Source organism: Actinia tenebrosa, unplaced genomic scaffold, assembly GCF_029948245.1.
Source record: "Actinia tenebrosa isolate PJP-AT-01 unplaced genomic scaffold, QUT_ActTen_1.0 PGA_scaffold0__85_contigs__length_37466705, whole genome shotgun sequence".
Taxonomy (NCBI): Eukaryota; Metazoa; Cnidaria; class Anthozoa; order Actiniaria; family Actiniidae; genus Actinia; species Actinia tenebrosa.
Window position 1 is genome coordinate 26,889,103 of NW_028292569.1, and position 24,745 is coordinate 26,913,847.

General features: G+C 36.7%; 3 protein-coding genes across 3 annotated transcripts; 1 reads left to right on the forward strand and 2 right to left on the reverse strand.

Annotated features, from left to right (window-relative positions):
- Positions 1-2,053: 2,053 nt before the first annotated feature.
- Positions 2,054-13,336, forward strand: LOC116309055 (ephrin type-B receptor 1-B). Its single transcript, XM_031719588.2, has 18 exons — positions 2,054-2,143; positions 3,922-4,063; positions 4,151-4,242; positions 4,420-5,122; positions 5,447-5,599; positions 6,280-6,618; positions 6,859-7,067; positions 7,212-7,287; positions 7,803-7,987; positions 8,470-8,716; positions 9,254-9,367; positions 9,732-9,919; positions 10,148-10,267; positions 10,385-10,455; positions 10,570-10,610; positions 11,006-11,102; positions 11,363-11,462; positions 11,998-13,336. The coding sequence occupies exons 1-18, from the start codon at positions 2,114-2,116 to the stop codon at positions 12,055-12,057; spliced, it is 2,967 nt and encodes a 988-aa protein (XP_031575448.1). The 5' UTR covers positions 2,054-2,113; the 3' UTR covers positions 12,058-13,336.
- On the reverse strand, positions 13,311-16,202 carry LOC116309057 (insulin-like peptide IlO1_i1). The gene is made up of 3 exons (XM_031719591.2): positions 16,125-16,202; positions 14,848-15,054; positions 13,311-13,502 (listed from the first exon to the last, which is right to left on the reverse strand). Exons 1-3 carry the CDS (start codon positions 16,192-16,194, stop codon positions 13,354-13,356), a joined length of 426 nt encoding a protein of 141 aa, XP_031575451.1. The 5' UTR covers positions 16,195-16,202; the 3' UTR covers positions 13,311-13,353.
- Positions 16,203-18,345: 2,143 nt separating this feature from the next.
- LOC148913979 (insulin-like peptide 02) lies at positions 18,346-20,160 on the reverse strand. The gene is made up of 3 exons (XM_089038449.1): positions 19,992-20,160; positions 19,556-19,767; positions 18,346-18,600 (listed from the first exon to the last, which is right to left on the reverse strand). The coding sequence occupies exons 2-3, from the start codon at positions 19,752-19,754 to the stop codon at positions 18,425-18,427; spliced, it is 375 nt and encodes a 124-aa protein (XP_088894575.1). The 5' UTR covers positions 19,755-19,767; positions 19,992-20,160; the 3' UTR covers positions 18,346-18,424.
- Between the last annotated feature and the right edge of the window lie 4,585 nt (positions 20,161-24,745).

A 24,745-nucleotide genomic window follows, 5' to 3' on the forward strand; every position in this document is an offset into this window, starting at 1 on the left:
TTCTGATATGAAACTGAAAAAGGGAAGTATAAACTAATGATGAAAAAATAAAATAGCGATAGAGAGAGAAAGAGAGAGAAGAAACAAGATAAATGCGAGAAAGAAACAAAGGAATACAAAGTAAAGAAGGAAAAAAAGAAAAAGAGGGACGAACGAGAGAATCAAACAAAGAAAAAGAAAACATAGCAAGAAGAAAAATAAATATGGGAAGAAAGGGAAAGCGAGAAAACGAATGACAACAGAACAAACCACTTAATCAAGAAAAGAAGCAAGGTGGAAGATGGAAGGTTTATTGAATAAAAAAACTCAAAGAAATTAAAAGGGAAGAACGACTGCTAAACTAATTAACTTACAAATGATATGTTCTAAGGAAGCAGATAACATTACATGAAGGTCTTTCACTATAAATATTAAAGGAATAGAAAGAGAAAGGGAAAAGAAAAGAAGAAAAGAAAAGAATAAAAAATAAATCAATCAATAATAAATCAATCAATCAATCAATCAATAAAGAAAAAGCGTACGTGCAATAATGTCCGAGTGCTATGACAATGTTTTCCATATAGGTTTGGATATTAGTTTTAGTACAACTATATTCTTCGTAAACAATCAGTATTGTAATCAATTAAGTAGAATACAACTCAAGTATCAATTCAATATTTTCTTCTCTGCATGTCAGTAAGATGTTATCCACATTAAGCCACATTATTTTGCAATAAAATACCTGCTTTATTCAAGCCGGAATCAACTTATACTAAAACTACTTTTCTTGCATGATACTCAGTCCACTAACAGAAATCCAATACTAGTTTATTGGTGGTTGTTTTGGTTTTGTATAAGGTATAAAAATATTCAAAATCTACCTGGATTCAGCAGTCGTTCTTTCGTTATTTATCAACCGTGCTAAGGTTGTGGTTGTCCGAGTTTATTCGTTTTGCACTTTGACTGAATTAATTTGAGGCATAATATAACACAGGTAGCCCAAGCTTGGTTTCTGTGGTATCCTATTACAAGGAAATGAATGGAGATTCATCAGAAATTTCAATAAAATCATTGAAACGTGAAATAAAGCATCGAAATTTTACCCGATCATTGAGAAATAGCACTTCTTTCGCTCTGCGTGGTTATTTTTTGAATTTAGCCCATTTTAAGATTTTAACCTCGCAGTTCAAAAGAAGTGCTATTTCGCAATGATCGGGTAAAATTTCGAGGCTTTATTTCACGTTTCAATGATTTTATTGAAATGTTTGATGAATCTCCATACATTTCCTTATAACAGGACACCACAGAAACCAAGCTTGGGCTACCTGTGAATATAATGGGCTTGTCCATATGGTACAGTTGTCTCTTGCAGAAATAGAAATTATAGGGATGTGATGATGCTTGAGAAGCAGAAGTGGAAAGGAGAAAATTTTTATTCATAATCTATTCAAAAATCAAAATTTCTGTAGATTAAAGATTGAAGTTTGAGCTACAAAACTTGGGAAGGAGAAGATGCTATTACTGGTCTTCTTTCCATGCGTTTACATGCCACTTCGAACTCTTGCGCATATTTAACGTACGTTTTCGGGTCACCTTGTCCATTTTCGCTTTATTGCTTAAAACGAAGCCCGAGTGAACGCCTATAGAGCGTATCCGGAAATCAAAATTCCTGGGGTTTGAGGTTTGCGAAGCAGAACTTCGAAAGATAAAGGAGCTATCCTTCTACGATATTTAGAGATATCATAATGGATGTTTGCGTAGAAAGAGAAGGGGTTATCCGTTTTTCACACTCCACTTCAACCGGAGGATTCAAAACATATCCAACAATTCATTATTTTACACACATTTTCCGCTAAAAGTCACTAGATAATGACATCAAGATATCGGTTATTACGTATCTAGCCAATTCCAAATTAAAACCAAAGAAAATGATTCTGAAACTAAATTTCAATTTGTGTTTGAAATGCTCCAGTGAATGCTGCTAGGGACTTTTGCGATGATGGCATCACCAACACTCACCGTAAACATGCTGTGATAGGCTGATAATGACCTCCTAATGAAAACTATGACCTTGAATTAAAACCAACAAATAAATTAAAGAGCTCTCGTGCACTTCACTTAAAAAAATGTGAAGATGGCATGGATCAGAGAGTTTCCTGCCAGGGTAAGACGAAAAAATATTGGTATTATTTTGTAATTTTCATTGAGGCTTATTGTATGTAAATTTAGGTGGTCTTATTAAGATCTTTACTTATTTTATCGAAGAACAGTGACATATCGGATGTTGCTCTGCAACTCAGCAAGGCGGAAGTGAGCGAAATATTTGTTCCAAAATTCAACATGAAATGATACGTTTCTGAGCTGTTAGACTCAGAAAATCCAGATAAACATATACATCTAATCTTTGATTATTTATCATCATTATTACTCTAGAAAAAAGTTAACAAAACTCAGTATTAAGCTGAAATTATGAAACAAGCTATCTATAATAACTATTTAAAATTGTTAGCTCCTTGTTAGATGGCTAATAAAGTTGACTCACAATAGTATATATTGATATAGTACATAAATTTACCATTGTCCAGTCTGTATTATTCTATTTATAGACCAATCATGGCCATCATGTAAACTCAGCTGCATGACATAAATTAAATACAAACTACGGCCGGCTATCGACTACGGCCTATGGTTGAGTATACCGGCTGATTAGAGTGAAGAGATTTATCCGGTAAACAAAACATAATAGTCAACGTGTAATAGTCAAATAGACACAAAAGAAAACAATGGGTTAGGGTCTACTAATGTGTATTAACTAGTCTAATATCTATTTAACGGTTTTAATGACTTCTCTCTAACTAATGATAAATTACTAAAGTCAAGAAAATGCCTATTTATTAGTATTATATATTATTAGTAAAAATACACAGGTGATTATTGAAAATCTTTGTTATGATATGACGTACTACTTGTCAATCATAGCAATACTTGTGTAAACATTTTGTGTTGTATTTGGTTACATCCCCGGTTGCAAGTCATTTTAATAAAAAACAAATGAAAATAGAATTAAAATGACTTGTAAACGGGGATGTAACCCAATACAACACATATTATTATATACTACGTGTCAAAGTTCAATTTTCCTCAATTTCTATTGGTCGACAGTGTGTCACGTGAACGTGAAGAAATTCGACTGTTTCCTGGCGACCATTCTGGGAGGGGTATATTATGTCATGGACCTGGAATAACAAAACCGAAAGTCACGTGATTGAAAAACTATAAAAACCGGAAACCAGAAAGCAAAACATTTGAGCGCGCGTTTGCAAAATTCATTCACACGTTTTCTTTCACGAAACATCAGATTAAAACATGGAGTCTTCCCGATTTTCTTGCCGCGGAGAGGCGGAAATATCCAAGTTACTAGAAGACAAGGATTCTACATGGACAAAAAAATCGACTAAACAAGCAGTCAAGATTTTACGAGAATTTTGTGAGGAAAAACGCCAACCTCAAGATTTTGAAAACATGGACAAAGAAGACCTCAATGAACTGTTGAAATCGTTTTACGCAAATGCAAGGAAAAAGGATGTTTTGTTCTCTTTGACACTTGGTATGATAATAAAGCACTTATTTACTGGGACCTCGGGAAAGCCGAGTATGTTTTGTGGTCCCTCGGTCCCAGTAAATAAGTGTTAAATGTTTACACAAGTATTGCTATAAATGACAAGTAATAAAGAGTCTTATATCTTAACACGCCTCGCGTCCAACTTATCGAAACAATCTATTTATCTGATTTAACGGGTTTAATGACTTCACTCTAACTAATGATAAATTACTGATAAGCCAACAAAATGTCTATTTATTAGTATTATTTATTATTATCAGATGAGAGATGATGCTGTGTTATGCATTTTAATTTATTCTATTTTTTGCTTTTACTTTTAGTCATTCAATAAAAATGTGCTCGGAATCATCAACCGGATGTCATTCAAAATGCATTTATCAATGAATGCGAGAATCTGCAAAATAATATTTTTATTTTTATTGGTCGTTCATAATCTGTCAGTATATACAAGAGCGGAAAGCGGTGAGTATTTGATTCAAACGTTGGAGTAATATCTTTAAAACGAAAAATGTATCATCAGTATTTCTATACGTTTACTTTGTCTTTTAGTACATGTAATCACTGTGCCAAAAAAGATATCATCTTCTCAGTGGACATGGAATTGGAAAGCAACTGGGCCAACTGGAGGTGGTGTAGATCAGGTATGATATACGGCATAAAAGGTTTGAAACAAGTATGCACTATATATAAAATATGAAATATAATATATAAAATGAAATTAGTTTTGTTTATCGACACCTATTTTACATCTGCCACTACACTATTATCAACACAATTTTGTAATACTTATATCCGGAACTCTTATTTCTAATCTACAGTGGAAGAATGCTTGGCCCAATGGTGATATATCTAAACCTGTGCAATATTCTGTTTGTGATGCATCGCCCAATACTCCGAAAGCAAACCAGTGGCTAACAAGTACAGACATTTCTAGTGGTCTTGCTAACAGGATTGATATAATCATAGAGTATGCTATGAGTGATTGCTCTGTCATAAACAATCAATACTGTCGTCAAAACTTTAGCTTATACCTACACGAATCCCCTACTCAACTTCCTGATAAGTCGTTTCCTAATCCCTACACAAACCTTGGTATATTTGAGAAAATAGGAACGTCAAGCCCTAAAGTACTGACCACTGGAAGCCTCGACCAAGCACAACGAAATAAAGAAACATTCTCAGCGATGGTAAATAAACCTTATGCATATCTTGCTTTATACTACCAAGGAGGTTGTGTGAAACTATTTTCTGTTAGCGTGCAATATTATCAATGTCCTTCCATCAAACTTTCATCGAATCTCGTACAATTACCGCAGACCATAGCCCCTGCGAATAACTCAACCAAAGTTAAAGGGTCTTGCAGTAGTGCACAACACCTCAAACCGCTGACCAACGAGAGTGACTTGTATGGATATTGCCAAGATGATGGAGAATGGAGCACTGATAGGTACCACGGGGAGTGTGGATGTGATTATGGATATGGAAAGGTTGCTACAGTCAGTGGTGGATCAGAATGTAGAGGTAACCACTTTAGCTCTTGTGATCTGGTTTTCCATTAGCTAGACACCCTATTCACATTTTGTCGATTTGGGAAAGCCGAACCTTATAGACTTCGCATTACCGATAGAATTGTAAACTGTGATAGTGACAATTTGCATGCAGGGGTGTCATCTTTGGTCATCTTATATATATACTTTTGGCTAGGACCATTGACTTCACTGATTCCTTGCTCAATTTATTGTTACCGTACGTTTCGTACAGCTATAATGAATAGAAGAATAGAGTATTAAATGATGCCCAAATACAATGTAAATTTGAACCAGTATTTGTAATATTTATTTTCAGCATGTCCTCTTGGTACGTATAGCGACAAAGTTAGTAACAGCAACTGTGCCACGTGTCCACTCAACAGCGAACAGGACAGTAGCAGAACCAGTTGTGATTGTAAGCCAAACTTCTACAGGACAGACAAACAAACAAAGTTTGACAGCTGTGCAGGTAACTACGCTTAATAAATGTTAATCAAACCAAATAAAAACGCCCGACACCTTTATTCGTGTTTTCGCCTTTTCAAAATGAAAAAAAACTAATATCGGTATGAGTCATCAAAATCCCGATTGATAGCCAAAAACACAAATTATTGAAGCTGTAAAGTCTACATAAACATGAAAACATTTCCAAACTGGATCTGATCCAGTAAAAGTGTTTAGTGGAAGCCAAACAATGGGGCGTATGAAAATTGTCGAGATCATAAAAACACCAAACGTTCCCGAAAAGTAATACTGTGGTATTCTTCCAGCTGAGCTGTGAATTTCATTTTGTTGAAGCTCAAATTACAGCGCGTTTAGCTGTTTTGCCGCCGGCCCTCATTGCCTGGCTACTGTACCCAAATCTTGCTTATTTTTCTGTTTTCTTTTCACTAAAAAGAATACACGTGCTTACAAATAGTAGAACTATTTGGAAAGAAAAAATAAAAACAATTTCACTTTACCGCCATTTGTGCTTCGTTCTTTCAAGCTCCAAAAATACTTACAGTACCTGTCATTTTGTTCATTCATTCTTTTCCGTGCCGCGTTCACCGCTCAGCAGGTCACAGCAACTTATGTTCATTTTGTTCACGGGTAGCTTCCCTGCATAAACCACTTGTTTCTTCTTTACAGTAACTTTTCTTTTAACAGGACAACCTTCAGCACCTCAAGGCTTAAGCATCACATTCCTTAATGCATCATTTGTTACTGTGACATGGTCTCCACCTACTGACAATGGAGGACGAACAGATTTGTATTACACAGCAGAATGCAAGCAATGTAACGACCAAGGAACGGAATGCATACAAGAATGTACTGGTTCTAATATTACTGTCAATCAAAACTCTAGACTCGCTAGCATCAACAGTCTTTCAGCTTACACAAATTACCAGTTGAAAGTCTATGCTAAGAATGGAGTGAGCAAGTTAGCTGAAGAGAAAAATGATTTGGCAAAGTTTGCTGAATACATAATAAGAACGAAAGAATCAGGTATCCCTAAGAGTTCACTTATGGCAAATATTACAACGAATCTTTGCAGAAACATTTTTTGCAGAATTTTTCTTATTTATTATTAGCCATGCCTACTTCAGTAAAAGGGGGTGAAGGATCGGAGGTAAAAAACTGAAGGGAGAGGAAATTTCCCCAACTTCCTCTTCTCTCCTCTTCTAATTGAAAATATCTAACTGCCAAAGAATGTAGCTAAATGGGCTAACTTTTACTTGCCTATAGTTCCAGGAATCCCAGTAGTCACTGTAAAACAACTGAGTTCCACATCAGTGCTTTTGAGTTGGGAGGTCGAAGAAAAGAACGGTGTTATCACGTACTATCAGGTGTCGTACTATCCTGTGGATCATCCTTCGAACGTCAAGAAATTCAACACAACATCAACTAATGCGTCTATTACTGGCTTGGAGACAGGAAAGAAGTATATGTTCCAGGTAAAAACGATGATTCTCTTCCAGCTCTGCCTTCTCCTAGATACTTCTTTTCCTCGTTCTTTTTCTTCCTCTTAATTCTTCTTCTTCTTCTTCTTCTAGCCATTTTCTTAGTTTTTTAAGATAGAAACTGTGTTTCTATTTCAGGTACAAGCGAGCTCACCTATTGGCCTTGGACCTTCCGCCAGCCAAACCATGGTGGTCGCAGATAACCAAGAGAAACGTATTTTTTTTTATTTTATGAAATTATAGCAAGATGACATTTACAATATGACAGGCCTAGCCGACAATACCATCACCATCAACAACCTTGATTCGGCAGTTCTATTTACACCATTTACGTTTTTACTATCCTGGTTTACAACAACAAAAGATAGACAGCAACAGCAACAACAAGAAGACAAACATCAGCAATGCTCACAACAATGACACAAACAATAGCAAAAACAAAAGAAACAATAATAAAATAAGAATTCATCGAAGTTTAGTAATAAACTAAGAGAGCATAAATAAGAGAGGTAATCTTCTTATTGTGGCGTGCGCCATGTAAATTCAATTCCCGGTGCGCGCGTAAGTTAATGACGCACGGAAGAAGGGTAATGCGAAATTGAAACTGCATCCGGTTACTAAAAATAGCCAAACTGGGAATTTACATGGCGCGCGCCCCACAATAAGAAGTTTCCCTCTCTTATTTATGCTCTCTTGAATAAACTCAATATATATTTTTATGACATACAGAGAGGGCCGATGTCACGGTACCTATTCTGGGAACCATGGTTGGCATTCTGTTGTTCGGCATCGCTGTTCTAGTCATTGTTTATTTTGTAAGAAAAAGAGGAAGAAGAAGAGCTTCAGCAACATCAAGTTCCCTTGATCAGAAACAAACAGTCAAGTTTGCACCACCTCCAAAAGACCCAAATATGGTCAGTAGTACAAATAATAACTATTGTAATTATTTACGATGTCCCTTTCCATGTATGAATAAACCATAGACTTTGGGCTTAGAATCCCCCCATTGCAGACCACATGGCCTTCCCTTGAAAGAAGTCCCTTTTTATTCGATACGTTTATATAATTATAACTCAAAGAATTAGCGATGTTTCCAAGGGGTTTTAAAACAAAAACAAATGATAATATGATGACCAGAGTATTATATTTAGGTTTTTGAGGGGATCATATGATCAAACGCAGAGCCCCGCAATCAACCATCTGGAATTGAGGACAACGTTTAGCCCAAGACGGAAGAACAAGTCAGGACAAACTGTAAAAGATAACGAGCTGCCAAATTGTTATAGGCCGTAGGATGTTGTGATACCACTGCGCCGCAAGGATTGTGCAGCCGTCACTAAATTAATGTTTTCATCGTATTTATTTCTTGACAAATGGTTTTCTTATTTTTTAAAAGAATAATGGCATTGTCTTCCTTGAGGGTTTCAACAATCCCCAGGAATCACATGACCAAGAAACACCAGAATCACGTGATGACCTATATATGGTGGTACCAGACGATGCTAATTGGGAGGTACCAAGAGAAAACATATCTGTCATCAAACGTCTTGGTAGTGGTAACTTTGGTTATGTTGATAAAGCCATTGCTATTGGCCTTCCTGGTATTCCTGGACAAGTGATGGTAGCAGTGAAGACATTAAAGGGTACTAGTAGTAGGAAATTCATAAATGTTTGATCTTTTGTTCTCTTTTGGAACTGTTGTCCGTGCCGATTATGCTTCTTACTCTGCATAGATTGTTTCGGGAAAAAATTGTGAAATCCAATCCAGATACAGCAGGGTCCGAATCTAAAAAAATCAATCCTGCTCACATTTGCCATACCTGAAGTTGAGGCGCCGTATGGACTTTGAATCTTACGGCAATTATAATAGTTCCCTTCACAGTTCCCTGCGCCATCTTGAAAGGTACCCGTGCCTTTGCATCCAAGCGAGACGAACGTTGAGCTTGCAATGATAGATACCTTTTTTAACACCCTGAACAATTATTCACATGTCTCTATCATTGCAAGCTCGACGTTCGTCTCGCTTGGATGCAAAAGCACGGCTACCTTTCATGATGGCGCAGGGAACTGTGAAGGGGATTATTGCAACTTTTATTACATGGATTACGAAGAAAAATGTTCTAGCCAGGAGAATCAGTTTTCATTCGACTGACGATCTATCGTTTGCTGTGTTTCTTTAGAAAACGTGAAACTCAGGGACAAGGAAGATTTCCTAACTGAGCTGAACCTGATGATGAGAATGGCACCTCACAGACATGTAGTCAGGTTATATGGTTGTTGCACGATACCTGGTGGTAAGGACATATTGATTTTTTTTACCGTATCTGTTAATTAAAAAGGCTACTCTTTGATTGGTCAACTGCCCGTGGTAAATAAAATTCCATACCACGGTAGATTATATAATTGCTTGCGCACCATGTACGCTATCATCATGTAGTACTGCTTTCCTTATATAAGTTATTTTCCTTTCCTACGGTTTTTCTTTTAATTTCTCGAATCATAACTTATTGTTAAAATAGTTGGCATGCACACTACCATCACGATGTACGCCACTGCTTACAAACATTGAGTTCATCTGGTATTGAATGCATCTATTCTCATAATCATAATACGTGTACATATACAAATGATCATGAGACAAACACATTGAACTTTAAGGTCCTCAGTCCATCATACTGGAATATTTGCCGTACGGCGATTTGCTTGGCTACCTGAGGCGCTCCAGAGGTCACGAAGACTCGTACTGCTCAGGTGATCTTCGTCCTGAGTCTAGACTGAAATCTAAGGACTTGCTGAGGTTCGGTTGGATGATTGCAGATGGGATGAGCTTTCTTGCTGATAACAAGGTGCGCGTTATCTCTTTTTCTTTCCATTATGTGGAATCCTAATCTGGACGTTGAAAGCTCGCTAGGCCAAAACTCTAGTAAAACAATCGATGATGCATATTCGTGCATACTTTCGGCAAGACCCGGATTTTGATCTCACTGACTGATAGCCTTTGGTGACTATTTCGAATTCTTGCCCATCAGTCAGTATGTGTAAAGATATATACATTGATCTTCAACCGTTTTCAGTGCGTGCATCGAGATCTTGCTGCTCGTAACGTCCTCGTAGGAGAAAACAAGATCTGTAAAATTTCAGACCTGGGACTTGCAAGGAAAGTCAGTGAAGACATCTATACACGCTCTTCTAGGGTAAGACAAACAAATAATTCCACACTATCATCAAGTAATGAAATCTTCCAAATATGTTTAAGTTGCTATTATCTAGCTCATTGATTCTTTGCATTGTTTTCCTACTTTCTTTCGCAGGCCAGACTTCCTGTCAAGTGGATGCCACCAGAGTCAATCTTTTTTGGACAATCGACCATTGCCAGTGACGTGTAGGTTTTTCTTGGACTATTTATTTCTTCCTAAGTTTTTGGAATAATAATATTCTTAACCTTGCTCGGTGAGTTTTCATTTTTTATTTTTATTTTTTGCTTTTTATCTTGCAGGTGGGCCTATGGTATCGTCTTGTGGGAGCTCTTCACTCTGGGTAAACTACTATGATATCTTTTGCATCGCCAGCTTCCCTTTCCCAACTTCACGTTTCAACTTCAGTATATAGGATTCGGACTTCGCTCCCATCAATTATTTAAAAGGAAGAGTCTTATACTTACTCGCATGTATTTCGTTTGGCAGTAAATCTTGATAAACATATGTGTCTGGACATTTACAAGAAGCATAACGTAACATTTAAATTTTAAAATACGAAGGACTGCGCGATGCGGCAAGGAAATTCGGTACTTTTATAGTCAATAACACTAAAAATATCTTTAAAATACATCCTAATAATCTGAAAAAATTAACCAGTGTATGAGTGTGTTTAATTAGCAAAATATTATAACAACCGTTTTTTATCGACTTATTATATACTTCATTTTATTTCAGGTGATTCGCCGTATCCTGGTTGCAATGGAAATGATGTTACAAGGCTTCTTCGCGAAGGTTACAGGATGCCCAAACCTCCACATCTCTCAAAAATACTGTAAGATTCCGTGATTGATATGAACTGTAATTTTCTCTCATTTCTTTAGTGGGAATTACATTAAAATATTTTAAAATTGTATAGTGGGGTCTGGTGTGAGCTAGGAATAATTCATAAGTCCGGCTAGAGGCCGTAGCATGGTCACTTTCCAAAGATTGGGAAAAGGGCACATCTTATGCATTTCACCAAGGTCTTTGAGGAGACACACTTATAAGAAACATTAGTTATATCTTTAAAACGTATTTTCCCTGTTATTCTAGTTACTCTCTGATGCTGAAATGTTGGAAGGATAAACCCGAAGAGAGACCCCCTTTTAACACAATCCGAGAGGAGATCAACACTTACTTCAAGGCTACAGAGGTATAAATTTGTTAGGGGGGGAGGATGCAAAAATGACATTTTTCGTCTTTAGTTTTCTGTAAACTTGTCATTGATTGGACGAGGTTGTGTCATACTTGATCATATGCCTTGTTGTTGCCCAACAACAACGAAGACAATAACGACCACTATCAACACATTCCACCAGACTATTCACCAGCCACGACACTGATAGTCATCAGTAGAAGCAGCAGCATTGAAAAAAAAGAACAACTGCCTGAACAACAAGGCGACGACCTTAGCGGTCTCATTTTTAAACCACGGATTACAACGAATAAATCAAAAGCACAACACATCACAACGGCATCACATCATAAACAACTGGAATTTGTCAATGCTAAACTTTAACTTATAGCAAAAACAGCAGGAGTAAAAGCAAGATTACAAGAACAAAAGCAACGAAACTCTAGTGTGACTGGATTATTTCATGATTGATGACGGAAAACTAAAGAAGCACAGATTCTGTGCAGGTCATCATTTCATACTAATCTTGTTTGTTTGCTTGTTTCTCTTTAAGGATTACATCAACCTTGACGTATTCGAAGACAGCCTCTATGTTAATTTTGATGCTTTGTAGCTACAAGTTTTGTAATACGTTAGTACCAACGTTAAACAGGTTTGGGTATCATGACATCATCGCGCTACCCACCCTTATTACAACCGTGCCAAGATGATTTGTATAAGGAGCAAATTAGGGGGGAGGATGTAACTGATTACGCACTATAAAGCTAATAAGTCGATTAATTAATATACTAATAGCCTTAATTCGCGATTGCATACTAAAGAGTAAATTATCATTATTTGCCACTCTATTTGATAGATGAATTTAAAGCTGCTGCTGGAAGCGTAAAACAGATTAATAATACTTATTGACTCAATCGCCAGCTTAAAACTTTTGTTCTATGAAAGTGATTCATTGAACATTATTCAAACGACCCGTCGAACCATCCATTTCACACAACAGGAGCGGTCTTACTTTACGAAGCCCATAGAAGTTATAGTTATCGTATAAGCACTATCCAGAGGATAAAAGCGCTATCCCGAACTAGAGTTATCCTTGTATAAAATCCAGCAGTTACAACTATTATTATAGCCTCGTGCGACAAAGGAAGACATATGGTTAGAGTTTTAGATTAGGTTGGATCTTTTGGGTAAGAATTTATCTGATGTATAGTGCTTATTCGGGATTCATACAAGCAGACACTTTTTTAGACGTTAAGCTCCAAGAAGCTCCCCTCCCTTTCCTGCCAAGGAACATGTTTTCAGTATATCAAGTTCATTTTTCACGGTTACTAAAAATAGATATCGCAAAGACTTGTTGGATCGAAATGCACACAAACATTGCAAATAAACAAAGACTTCGATAACATTGAAAAAAAGAAGAAGAATAGCAGTCAAAAAACCATAGTTCTACCATGAATTGCAACAAGACTACAAAACATTGTTGCAGCTAGCATGTTAGCTGGGCTTGGCTTGTTCGGAAAGGCCCTTGGCAGTTCAGTAATCACGTGCTGATTAATTCACTGCGAGCAAATGAATGAACATCTTTATGAACATGGGTGAAATTTACTGGTGAGCAAACACACTTTCTACAACCTGTTTCAAGTGATCGTAATAAAACTACATTTCGTGAAACACTGGTTACACATCGTTTCATTCAGTTCTTTACAAGTAGCTAAAAAGAATCACCAATTTATAATTAAAATTTAAAAAAAAGTTTGCTCACCAGTACAGACACGTGACCGTTAACTGCAAAGGGCCGATTCAATCCCATGATGCACAACTGTGACGTGATAAGTGGAAAACTCTTTTCAATATAAAGTACGAATGTTAAATAAATCAAAGCTTTGTTTTCACTGTTGTCTTAGTACTATTAACAATACTCCTGAACCTCTTCAGCCCTACATCCCTCCACGCAACACTCTTCTACTATGTCTGTACTCTGACTGTTTGGCTGTCTACGACTGATGAGAAATCTTTTGGCAAGCGAGTTCGACTCCAAAATTGAACGATGGTCAAGTCCTGTAAAGAAAGAAAAATACACAACGCATTTCATAAAACGCGGTTGCTGGGAATTATGACAAGAAAGTGTGTCATAAAAGTAGGACTTTCCAATTATCTTTGTGTGGTAAGAAGGTTCAAAAAAAGTGAATAACAATAGAGTCAATAAGAAACACAGAAAATTTTTTTGTGTATTCCAGAAACTCATTAGGAAGCAGAAACGTATAACACTATAACCATTATCTGGAATGTTCGTATACAGTCGATGTCATTAACGTTTTCCACCGAAAAAAGACATTTACGCATTTATACGTACATTTACACATTTACACATTTACACATTTAGACTAAAAGATATATCACGTGTTTCATTATGTATTCTTTGCCTTTTGTTCGTCAGCCTGAACTTTAAATGTAAAATTCAACTCGTGAATCGAAAATCCAGAATGCCCTGACCGTTTAGTGACGATTTTTAAAAGATGGAGAATGGTATTTCTGCATTTGTTTTATGCCAGAACCTTCGAGGAAACACATGATATTTCTTTTAGTCTAAATGTGTAAACGTGTAAATGTGTAAATGTCTTTTTTTGGTGGACAACGTTAATGACATTGACTGTATATCCAAATGAGAAGTTTGGTTTTTGATATGAAAAAAAAAAAAGCCTTCTTGCTGAATTTCCTTACTTTCAGAAGAGATTTACTGAATCTTTCAATCAAAGATTTAGGATAGTCTGTATTTAATTTTTTTTATTTTTTATTATCATTATTTTTTTTGAAGCTATTTACGTAATTTATTAGAAACAAATAATTGACTAGAAAAAAGTAAAATATTCCGGAACATCGTACAAAAGAAATAAATATATGGCTATAACTCGTTTTAAATCCCCGCATGAGCTTCTTTGGTATTCAACTTGGTATTCAAGTAATATTTCAAAGCCTCCAAAATCGGACTGGACGGGATTTCAAGTCCGCAAGCAATTAGTTCATTGGAACTAATTGCGTTGACTTAAAATCCCGTCCAGTCCGATATTGGAGGCTTTGAAATGACTTCTCATGCTCATTATGCCATTATTATTCGACTTGGAGTAACTGGAACAAAATTAATTCAGTCCTAGGACTGAATTAATTTTGTTGCAGTTACTACAGACTGAATTCAGTTCTTTCACATGACTTTACCAGGTTTCAAGTAACATCATGTGACCCAAAAATAGCCCATTGATTGGCTGGTTTACTCATGAATTATTAATGAGTATGAGAAACTTTATATCCTAGCTATTACGCCCAAGCGCTGACCATGGAATTTTCAATGGCAAGACGTAACGTATACTTTCTAATCTAGCTTTTCTAAAAAGGTTTAGTCACTTACCGTGTGTGATGTGGTTTCGTCTTCCAGCTCTAGGATTTCCACACAATTCCATGTACTTCTGTGCAATTTGGTCCCCACAAATTCTGTAATCGATATTAGTTTGTGGGGATTCGTTAATCTTGCAATATCCTCTACATCCTTGACTGTGGTTTATTTCAGCCAAAAGTAGAAGCATAATAGTTGTGTAGATAAACATCTTATTTTCTCCTTAGAAAAATCAAATAGAAATAAAGAAGGTAATCAGAGAAAGTTAATAATAAAACATTGCGATATTTTACTGTACTTAAAGTACTTATTAAAAATTGCATAATTTGATGAAGTTTGAAAAAAAATGAAATGATGAAAGTTTTAGACTATATTTTATATAAATTATTTTTATAGTTTAAAACTTTCATCAATTTTTTTCAAATTTGTCGTGAAAAACCCACTATGATTTTATAATAGTTTGTTTCTTTCTTTTTCACGTTATATATATATATATATATATATATATACACACACATATATATTTATTTATTCTAACAAGTAGACCACTTTTAGACGTTTACCCAAGTTTTAATCTGTAAAATTACACTATAGAAATTTAGTATTGATTTTGTTACGAAAACTAAAAGGTGCAAACTGCAATTATTGCCGAAATTATGTATCTTAGTCGGCTAGTTCCTTGTTCAAATAAATAGGAGCATGATCTGTGGTAAGTAAAATAAAAACCCAACATTTTCTAAGTACGATGTATTATACTGATCTCACTCAATGCACTACTGATAAGAAAAAGTCATTGTCTTGCAAAACAGTACACAGCTATTCAAGTATGCATTGATGTTCGGTTCAAATTCAAGATCAAAGTAAAGCCAAAATAAGTATCTCTATATAGTGCAAAACGAGAGCTATTTTAACAACGACAAAAGTGATAAAAAACATTTTGTCAGTTGACAAATGAAAAAATATTAAAAATTGGCGAAAAGGATCAAAAAAATCCTCAAGCATATAGTAATTATATAAGTAAAATTATATTTGTTTTTGTTGAAGAGGATTGCAAAAAATAAAGTGAAATAAAGGAAAATGATGAAAACATTGTAATGTTTGCAGTATTCGGAAAGGAAAACTGTACGCGGCGATTCAGTTCCTTTCCCTCAATAAGTCGAGCTTCGAATCACACTGAAGCACTAGTTCAAAACAACTCTCTCATATAGTTATATTATTGAATAATTCAACAATAAATTAAAGAGATTTTAAGATTAACTTAAAACGATTTTAAATTTTTGTCAAACACTTACCTGAGTACCTTACCTTCTCTAGCAAAGAGCATGAAAATTTTGTGAAGGAAACAGCGTTACTTACTTCCATTTATGTGAACTCAACTCCCACGTGAACATTATATCTTATATCTCTGAAAATAATTGTTTTCTTTTTTCCATTAAAACGCAGTTGGAATCTAATGGTGTGTTACCCATAAAGGAGTAGAAATCACAGTCTGAGAGCTAAGAAATAAGAACAACAATGGTATACGCACTTGAGAAAGTGGTCAATACGGAAAAAATCATTATCTAATAGACTTGTTTTTTTCTTTTTTAGAAAATACTCACTTGGCTTTTTTTTTAAATTTAATATATTAATGCTAGTAAGAGCGTATTCAATTCATGGATTGTACTTTTTTCAATGGGACTCACTTCCGAGAAAGTACAAAAAGATACCGAAGAAATAACGCTTTGATTGTCCGCTTCTCGGTGAAGGTTAATGGAAACTGTAGCGAGCGGGTACAAAATACACTCTCCAGGAGATCAAAGACGGGCTTATTGATTTTGATTCTGCTATGAAATTTCTTGCACGCAATGTTCTCGTTTGATCCTGAATATTAAGAATATGCTCAGTTGATTAAGCAAAAAAAAAAGAAAAAAAATCAGTTCACATCTGAGCTTATTTGTATTCATTGCTCATTTCCAAGAGAATAGTGTAACAAAAGACACAACGGCTATGTTGGTGGGTATGATAATTGAAAGGGACGAATGACAATTCTTTTCTTTTCTTTTTTTTTCTTTTTCTTTTTTCTTTTTTCTTTTATATCATAAACCAAATCTGTGAAATAAATTAATTTTGCAAATCTTAAATTAGAACAACGTGAATACTTTGAAGGGTGAAGTAGAGGCATTTGGAACCTCTCCTCTAGGAATAGTCCCCTTCACAGTTCCTTGAGCCATCTTGAAAGGTAGCCGTGCCTTTGCATCCAAGCGAGTCGAACGGTGAGGTTGCAATGATAGAGACATGTGAATAATTGTTCAGGGTGTTAAAAAAGGTCTCTATCATTGCAAGCTCACCGTTCCGTCTCGCTTCGATGCAAAGTAGTCACTGCTACCTTTCAAGATTGCGGCTGTAACTGTGAAGGGGACTATTGATCGAAGCATGTGTGAACTCCTCCATTCTCACACAACTTCCTTTTACCTTGGCCTACTCGAAATACTAGGTTATGAGCTTTAACAAATCATGCAGCTGGTTACTGGTTTCGCCCTATAAGATTGCTCGTGCTGCTGCAAACTGTTATATGGCTGAATATTCTGGAATTTCAAACGGTAACCCGATTGAGCTTGTTGTTAGCCTTGTGAATCGAATATTCTGGCACTTTAAAGAATTTGAATTGTTTCGAGAGAGAAAAAGAAGCAGAATAACTGGCAATTGTAAGACAGGGACAAAAATATCAAATAATATTAAACGGGAATGAGAAGAAGAAGAAGAAAGAGAAGAAGAAGAAGAAGAAGAAGAAGAAGAAGAAGAAGAAGAAGAAGAAGAAGAAGAAGAAGAAGAAGAAGAAGAAGAAGAAGAAGAAGAAGAAGAAGAAAACAAAACTTAAATAAATGGACTGTAAAGTAACGAAAAAAAAAGTTAAAGTAAAGGATCTATTAATATACTTCCTTATAGATTGATATTGGTGGTGCTTTGCAATTTTAGTCAAGGTAAACCTCTTGGCGATAAGTTCATTTTCTTGGCGATAATCACCATTCTTTGTTTGACGTCCATCTTCCGTATATTGAAATTTAGGGCCTTACGCCCCTACTGGCAATGAGCCATGCATGATGATGGAAAGGTGGGGAGGGGCTTGCTAGGGGGCTAGCGGGCTAGGGGAAAAATGGGCTTCCCCTTTTTTTATACTAAACTTGAACTGAACTTACACTGAACATCTTCTTGCACGTTTTATATCAATTATGTATAATATGAGTTGCAGAACTCTCTCCCCCCCCCCCCCCCCCCCCCCACTCCGTTATTAAAAATAACGTTCCTGACGTCCCTGATGATGATGATGATACCGGATATCATCTAAACACGTTATCTGTAAAAGAAAATCAATTTGAAGATATATCTAATTATTTCAACAACAACAACAACAAAAAGGAAACGTTGTTGTCAATAAAACTATACATAAAAATGCTTCTAAATTTCTCCAAAAAGAAGCATAAGAAATCTGCTATCGGTTTTCAAAAACGTGTTAGAAAATATAGGCCAGGATTTTACTTTTTTAAAGTTTGAGTTTAATTGATGATAAAATTTGAAATGATGATTAATTTCTTGTTAAATTAATATTATCCTAATAAGTGCAATATTCTTGAACTTCCTCCTCAACGCATCCTTCAATACAGCGTTCTTCAACGATGTTATACGACCCACTATAGGTAGTGTGACGTCTCTTGCGTCTCTTCGTTTTAAAGAATTGTAAGGCATTCTTCTTCCATAGCAGAATTCCATCGTGTTGTTCCCGCTTGGCTGAAAATAGATCAAAATACGTTACTTATTAAAAAAATTAAAAAATAGTGGGATAAGACTTGAGAACTGATACTGCTTTACACCATCACGTGATGGCACTGTGCTATGACCGATGAGACAGGGACTTCGCCAATATAGTTGAATTAGGTCTAATATATATATATTTGTTAATGCTTTGTTTCTGTGGCGGCATGAAGATACAAGTTCATGCCGCCACAGAAACAAAGCATTACTACGCAACAGCTAAACTACATCCACTCCACTAATTAATTATGTATACTTTTTCTATATAAATGATAGTAACGAATATTCTTATCATTAAATCCCCTGAAGAGTGAAGCAATTCACGAAACAGGCTTGTCGGGAAAAATGTTGTCTTGACTTTTTCTTCTCCAACAAATATTCTGCTCTACTTCTATCGATGTATTGAGCACTATTTTACGGAAAATGGATTCACAGATTTCTTATATATATATATCTTTATCTTTATCTTCAACATAGAGGGATGCTGGCTGTTGTATAGCTGTTTACCTTAGGTGATCATGACCTCGTATAGTCAGTGTTTTCCAATAGGAATATGCATTATGCGTAGGTTTTGTCCATATTAATATTTCTTTGCAAAAAGATTCCCTCTGCTCAAGAATATGGTATAAGGGGGGGGGGGGGGGGGGGAGGAGGAGGGGATATCCAAGCTGAATAGGTAGCAGTGGAGAATCTAGGAACTTTTGAAGGGGGTGATTTTTAAAAAGGTTTTACCAGAAATGCGAGGAAAAGCTAGGGGGTGGATTAGCAAGGGTAATACTGATCGAGAAAGTTGATCAAAAGAGGGGGAGGGGGAGGGGGAGTAGTGACTAGTCACCGCCTTTACCATCCGCCCCTGGGTAGTTTTGATAGAATAAAGTGTCTGTATCGAGAGATTCAAACAACTGTCAATATTTTTGGAGTTTTTAAATACCTCTTCTTCCATAGTCATTGAAACACAGCTGTACAAACACGTGATAGATCTGGTCACCACACAGATGGAATTGAATGGGACGACCTGGGATCTCGTAGGTCTTGTAGCCATAACCATTCTCGTCGAACCGTGCTGCCACGAAATACGTCTCAACAAAAATGATACAACCCAATAAAGTGCTTACTCCTCGAGGTAACATCTGATCTTAATACCTATATCAATAAAGAATAAATAAATAATTCATAAAAGTCAAAGATGGGATGATGACGAGGATGATGAAAGCGATGGCGAAGATAATGATGATAATGATACAATTTTGGCTATGAACTGCTAACGACCAATATGCATGGTATCAGATATAATTTTTTTTCCAGATTCTTATTTTGACGGCACTTGATGGTCATGCAACTGGTTAAAAAGTTTCAAATATACGTACCTTGATGGATATCACACAGCTATCATAACCAGTTCAATATGAATACAATTCCTTTCGAGTTTTCCTAATTTAAGAGGTCACAAATAGAAAACATTACACCTTGAACTGTGTGGGACTCAGTTGACGCTTTGTTCCATCAGAGTAGCTCAAAGTGGACTCACATATTGGGTTAATCGTAGCCGGACTGAAGAATGAAAGAAGCATGGTACCTGTCCATTTTAATCTACCATACAAAATAAACATATATACTATAAAGAGTGGGATTCGTTGGACAGGAGTACAAAAGAACTATTATATACATATATACGAGCATGTTATTGGCAATCAAATAATTTAAATGAATTTTTTTCATAAAAATATAACAAAAATTAAAATGATGGTGCCACCACCCCATCCCACAAGGTAAATTACGTCCCATTGTTGGCTCTTTCTCGCCACCACGCCATCCCACAAGGTAAATTACGTCCCATTGTTGGCTCTTTCTCGCCACCACGCCATCCCACAAGGTAAATTATGTCCCATTGTTGGCTCTTTCTCGCATTTAATTAAAGTTCTTTAAGAAATGAGTTAGAATATCTCAGTAACATGTCAACAGCTAAGGGCTAGTCTTCAGTCTAAACTGCTGTTTTTACCCCCCCCCCCCTCCCAAAACAAAAAACACAATATCCTCCAGATACCAATAGGCCACTTTAGAAACGAATAAAGGACTGGGAACGAGTATATAGAAGGTATTGATAATTAATCTTATTGAAAATACATTTCCATGACGAGAAAGAACATATCACAACTAACAGGTTTCTGCAGTATGGCTTTAATTGGCTAAGTAACAGCTACATTCAAGCAATCAAAAATATCAAAAATTACAAAGAAATGTTTGTTCACTAGGGACAAGTGTCCCAGTAACCATACATACGTCTTTGTAAGTTTTGAGATGTTTGGAAGAGTTTGCTACACAAAAGGAATGGAACACAACTCGTTTCTAAAGTAGCCAGTTTCTTTTGAAATAAAAAGCTTTTGAATTAAAAAGTCGATGTTCTTTTCAATTAGACGTGAATTGATGATCAAAAGGATTTAAAGTGGACTTAGTTTGCGCAGGTGATCATCGCGACATTACTTAAAAGAACAAAATACCACGTGACTTCACTAAAACAAGTTATTAAGCGTTACTTTCGAAATCCATTAAAAAGAAAGCCATTACATCGTTATTTGACCAGCTAGATTAACTACTATATTATCTTTTAGATAGAGTGCGCAAAAACTGAGACTTCAACTCCATTTTAATTAGAGGGTGCGTTTGTCGGCGTTGAAAATTTTGAGCTGTGATTGGCACAGACCATTATTTTTTCTACGGTTACGCTTTTTGATTCAATTGTTTTCAACCGTTTATGATACAGCCGCCCAAGGATGGTATTTTAAAATTGCAATAAGAAAAAGGAAAGGAATGAAGGAAGGAATGAAGGAGGCAAGGAACTGGGAAAGGAAAAAAAGAAAGGAAGGAAGGAATGAAGGAATGAAGGAGGCAAGGAACTGGGAAACGAAAAAAAGAAAGGAAGGAAGGAAGGAAGGAGGCAAGGAACTGGGAAAGGAAAAAAAGAAAGGAAGGAAGGAAGGAAGGAAGGAGGCACGGAAGGAAGGAAGGGAAGGGAAGGGAAGGAAGGAAAGAAGGAATTTGATATGCCCCCCCCCCCCCCCCCCCCCCCCTTCCTCTTCACTAGTAGGGTACGGTAAATAATGACTGTCCCTCAAATGAAAGAGAATTATCCCAAATAAATGACACGTTTTCGGTAGCCTGGTTGCCATTGCGACTAAAATAAGAAAACGTTCACTCCCGTAAGTAAATCTACGACTAATTCAAACTTTGTCCATGCATAAATACTTTATTCGTTCAATAATGCTTACTACAAATACTGTCTCATTCCAGGGGGAATGGGGAGAGGGATGTAATGAATGACCTCCCTCATAGTAATAAATATTTTGTAAAATATGTGCTGTATTGATTCAAAGTAGTCACACTTAGCTAGGACTACAGGGTTCTTTGTCATTTAACTTTCTATATAAACAAGATAACATTACTGGTAATTTTTAAACTTGGGTTTCAAAATCTTTGCGTCTTCACATGGTCCATTTTTCTTGGAAACTGATTGCTAAAAGAAAAAAAAAAATGTTTTATTGCTTTAAAATTCAATATGAAGCTAGACATTAATTTGTTAGTCGAATTACCAAAAAAAACAAAAAAAAAAAACAAAAACAAAAAAAACACCACTAGCACCTCAGTAGTATAGGGAATGGGGGTTCCAGCGCAATCTCAACACGGGCAAGACCCGTGTCAAAAATCCACCTACGGACAATCCCCACTCCAAGTGTGGTTGGGGGCAACAGCGCAAATATGTTAGTCTATATATGGAGGGCGAAGAATGTAAAGAGTTTGTTTATGATTTCTGTGTAAAGTGCTTGAAACCCAAGTTTGTGTCTACTAAACCAAATAAGTATATTTGTTGTGGTAAGAAAATGCAAATAGAAGACGACACGTCAGCACAGTGTTACGAGTGCGGTAAAAATATTCGTAATGCCGTGCCTTGTGCTACCAGGGAACAATATTATTCCAACGGAGGTCGTAAGAAGACGCCATACAAAAGAATAAAATACTTCAGAGACTGGATGAGTCACATTCAAGGTCAACGGCCGGTATATTTAGACGACGAAGTAAAGAAGAAAATCATAGACCATTTAGAAGAGCCAACCCCACAAAGTCTACGGAAAACGTTGAAAAAATTAAAGCTAGGGAAATATTACAAAGCTATTCCCTATCTTTTATCTGAAATTACCGGTAAGTCTATTCCCGAGGTTTCTGATATGACAAAAGCCGAGTGGATGTTTTGTCGGCTGGATAAGGATATTCCTTATTACCCTGACGTAATTTACGAAATATTTTACAAGATAGACCCCAACCACCCCCTGTTAGGATGGATTCCAAGGCGACTGACGTAATAATATGACAGCTGCGAGGTGGGGTTTTACTTTCACGTGGCGGAAGTGGCGTGCCTAGGAAGAACAATGAGTTGTTTACGTGTAAGACAATAGACAACATTCCGATCATGCCCCTTCGCCTTAACAACCAGCAAGTTTGAAAGTAGACTCGATATTCACTTTTAAAATCGCTGGTTGTTAAGGCGCTCAGGAATGTGTCGACGTCAATGATAGCTTCAGACATTTGATTACGCATATGACCCAGACAGCCGGCGTTCAATATGTAAATAGAATCCTGTCTTGCTTTTTTCAAAGCAGATGTTTACTGAGCAAGCTTTCTTTGAAGCTCTTCTTTTGCCTCCTGGTAGATCTTTTTGCGAGATTCCTCGGAAAGATCTCTTACGACTGTTTTTTTATTCCTTATGTCCGACTTTAATTTCTCGTACTTTTCCTCTTCGGTCAGAATAAGCGAGAATTCTACGTCGTCTATCTTTCTGTCACGCAAAGCCTTTGAGACAAGGTCAGTGATAGTATTTACTTTAGCCCTTGACAGAGCTATTGTCGTGTCATGCTTGGATATCTTGCTTGACAGCTGTTTCATAATACCCGTAGCAACAGCCGAGATAATACCACAGGCTGCCCCAACGCCGGCCAAAGGAACTCCAACGATTATTCCCGGCCCAGTAAGCGAAGTAGCAACGCCGGAGCCCGTTAACACAACGGATATGGATCCTGAAGTTATCGCAATCTTATGTAGCGTACTCCGGGCTCTAACGTACTTTTTTCTAACTTTTTCATAGTGTTTTGTTTGCCCTTCCAAGTAAGCCAGGATTAAGTTCGCTTTATTCAGACGAAAGTTTTCAGCGTTTAATTCGTTAGGTTCCTTAGGAAGTTCAGGATAAAGTGGAGGCGCTGATGGTATAACATCCATTATATATACTAATGTACGACGCTTTTGGGAATGATATTGAGGAGCAGCCACATCACGACAACAGGGATTATGCCAACTGGAGAGCCTTTAGGAAGATGTTTCCGCATGCAGACCCTAGTAAGTTCGAAAGAAGGCCTGATGGGATTTACTATAACGGCGAAAGAATATACAGCAATACAGACTTGGAGCCGCATGAGGAGAGGAAAAAGGCACAGCATTTGCCAATAACGAAGGAGGCACCCGTGCATAAAGCACCCAATTTTCCTAGAAACTTATTGTTAACCACGGAAGATTACCCATTTTACGATGCTGAAGGTGGTGTAAACAACTTCGAAAAGCTGGTAACGCACCTGAAGATTTCAGTGGGTAGGCAATCATTTGATGTAGTAGTAAGAAATATCTATGGGGATACGATGTTAAAGCATACGTCGGGTAAAGAGGCCAGGGAATGGTTAGCAGGGCCCAACATGCGGTATTGGCCGCAGCAGTTAAACTTTGCTGTCTGGGCCGCCACTAAAGGTTGTGGCGTTGCCGCGGATATGTTTCACGTTCCGATCATGCGGTTTCACGCTGCCTTTACGGTAAGGAGGTTGTTGAAGGAGCTTAACGTACCCCTACCGGGAGATAAGGCATTTAATCCAATGAATAATCGGTATAACGCCGCAGCCCTAGAAAGGTTAATTAATGAGTTCAAACCACAGCAAAGAGACTTTCGTTACAAAGAGGGTAAGACGCATGGGCTGGGTATAGTTTACGTTTGGGGTGCCAACGGTGAGAAGCCAGCTGATTATGGGCATCAGGAATACCCAAGTAATGAGTTAGAGTTCGGTGATATGGGTGGTGATAAGAGAAATAA

What these genes read in the sequence shown, in the direction of transcription:
- LOC148913979 (XM_089038449.1), bottom strand. Translation starts at nt 19,754, where the DNA reads ATGTTACCTCGAGGAGTAAGCACTTTATTGGGTTGTATCATTTTTGTT. An exon ending in CAATGACTATGGAAGAAGAG is followed by an intron (nt 18,601 to 19,555) that starts GTATTTAAAAAC and finishes ATCTATTTTCAG; the next exon opens with CCAAGCGGGAACAACACGAT.
- LOC116309057 (XM_031719591.2), bottom strand. Translation starts at nt 16,194, where the DNA reads ATGGAAGTAAGTAACGCTGTTTCCTTCACAAAATTTTCATGCTCTTTG. An exon ending in AGAGAAGGTAAGGTACTCAG is followed by an intron (nt 15,055 to 16,124) that starts GTAAGTGTTTGA and finishes GATTTTTCTAAG; the next exon opens with GAGAAAATAAGATGTTTATC. An exon ending in ACGAAACCACATCACACACG is followed by an intron (nt 13,503 to 14,847) that starts GTAAGTGACTAA and finishes CTTTCTTTACAG; the next exon opens with GACTTGACCATCGTTCAATT.
- LOC116309055 (XM_031719588.2), top strand. Translation starts at nt 2,114, where the DNA reads ATGGCATGGATCAGAGAGTTTCCTGCCAGG. An exon ending in ATATACAAGAGCGGAAAGCG is followed by an intron (nt 4,064 to 4,150) that starts GTGAGTATTTGA and finishes TTTGTCTTTTAG; the next exon opens with TACATGTAATCACTGTGCCA. An exon ending in TCTATACACGCTCTTCTAGG is followed by an intron (nt 10,268 to 10,384) that starts GTAAGACAAACA and finishes TTTCTTTCGCAG; the next exon opens with GCCAGACTTCCTGTCAAGTG.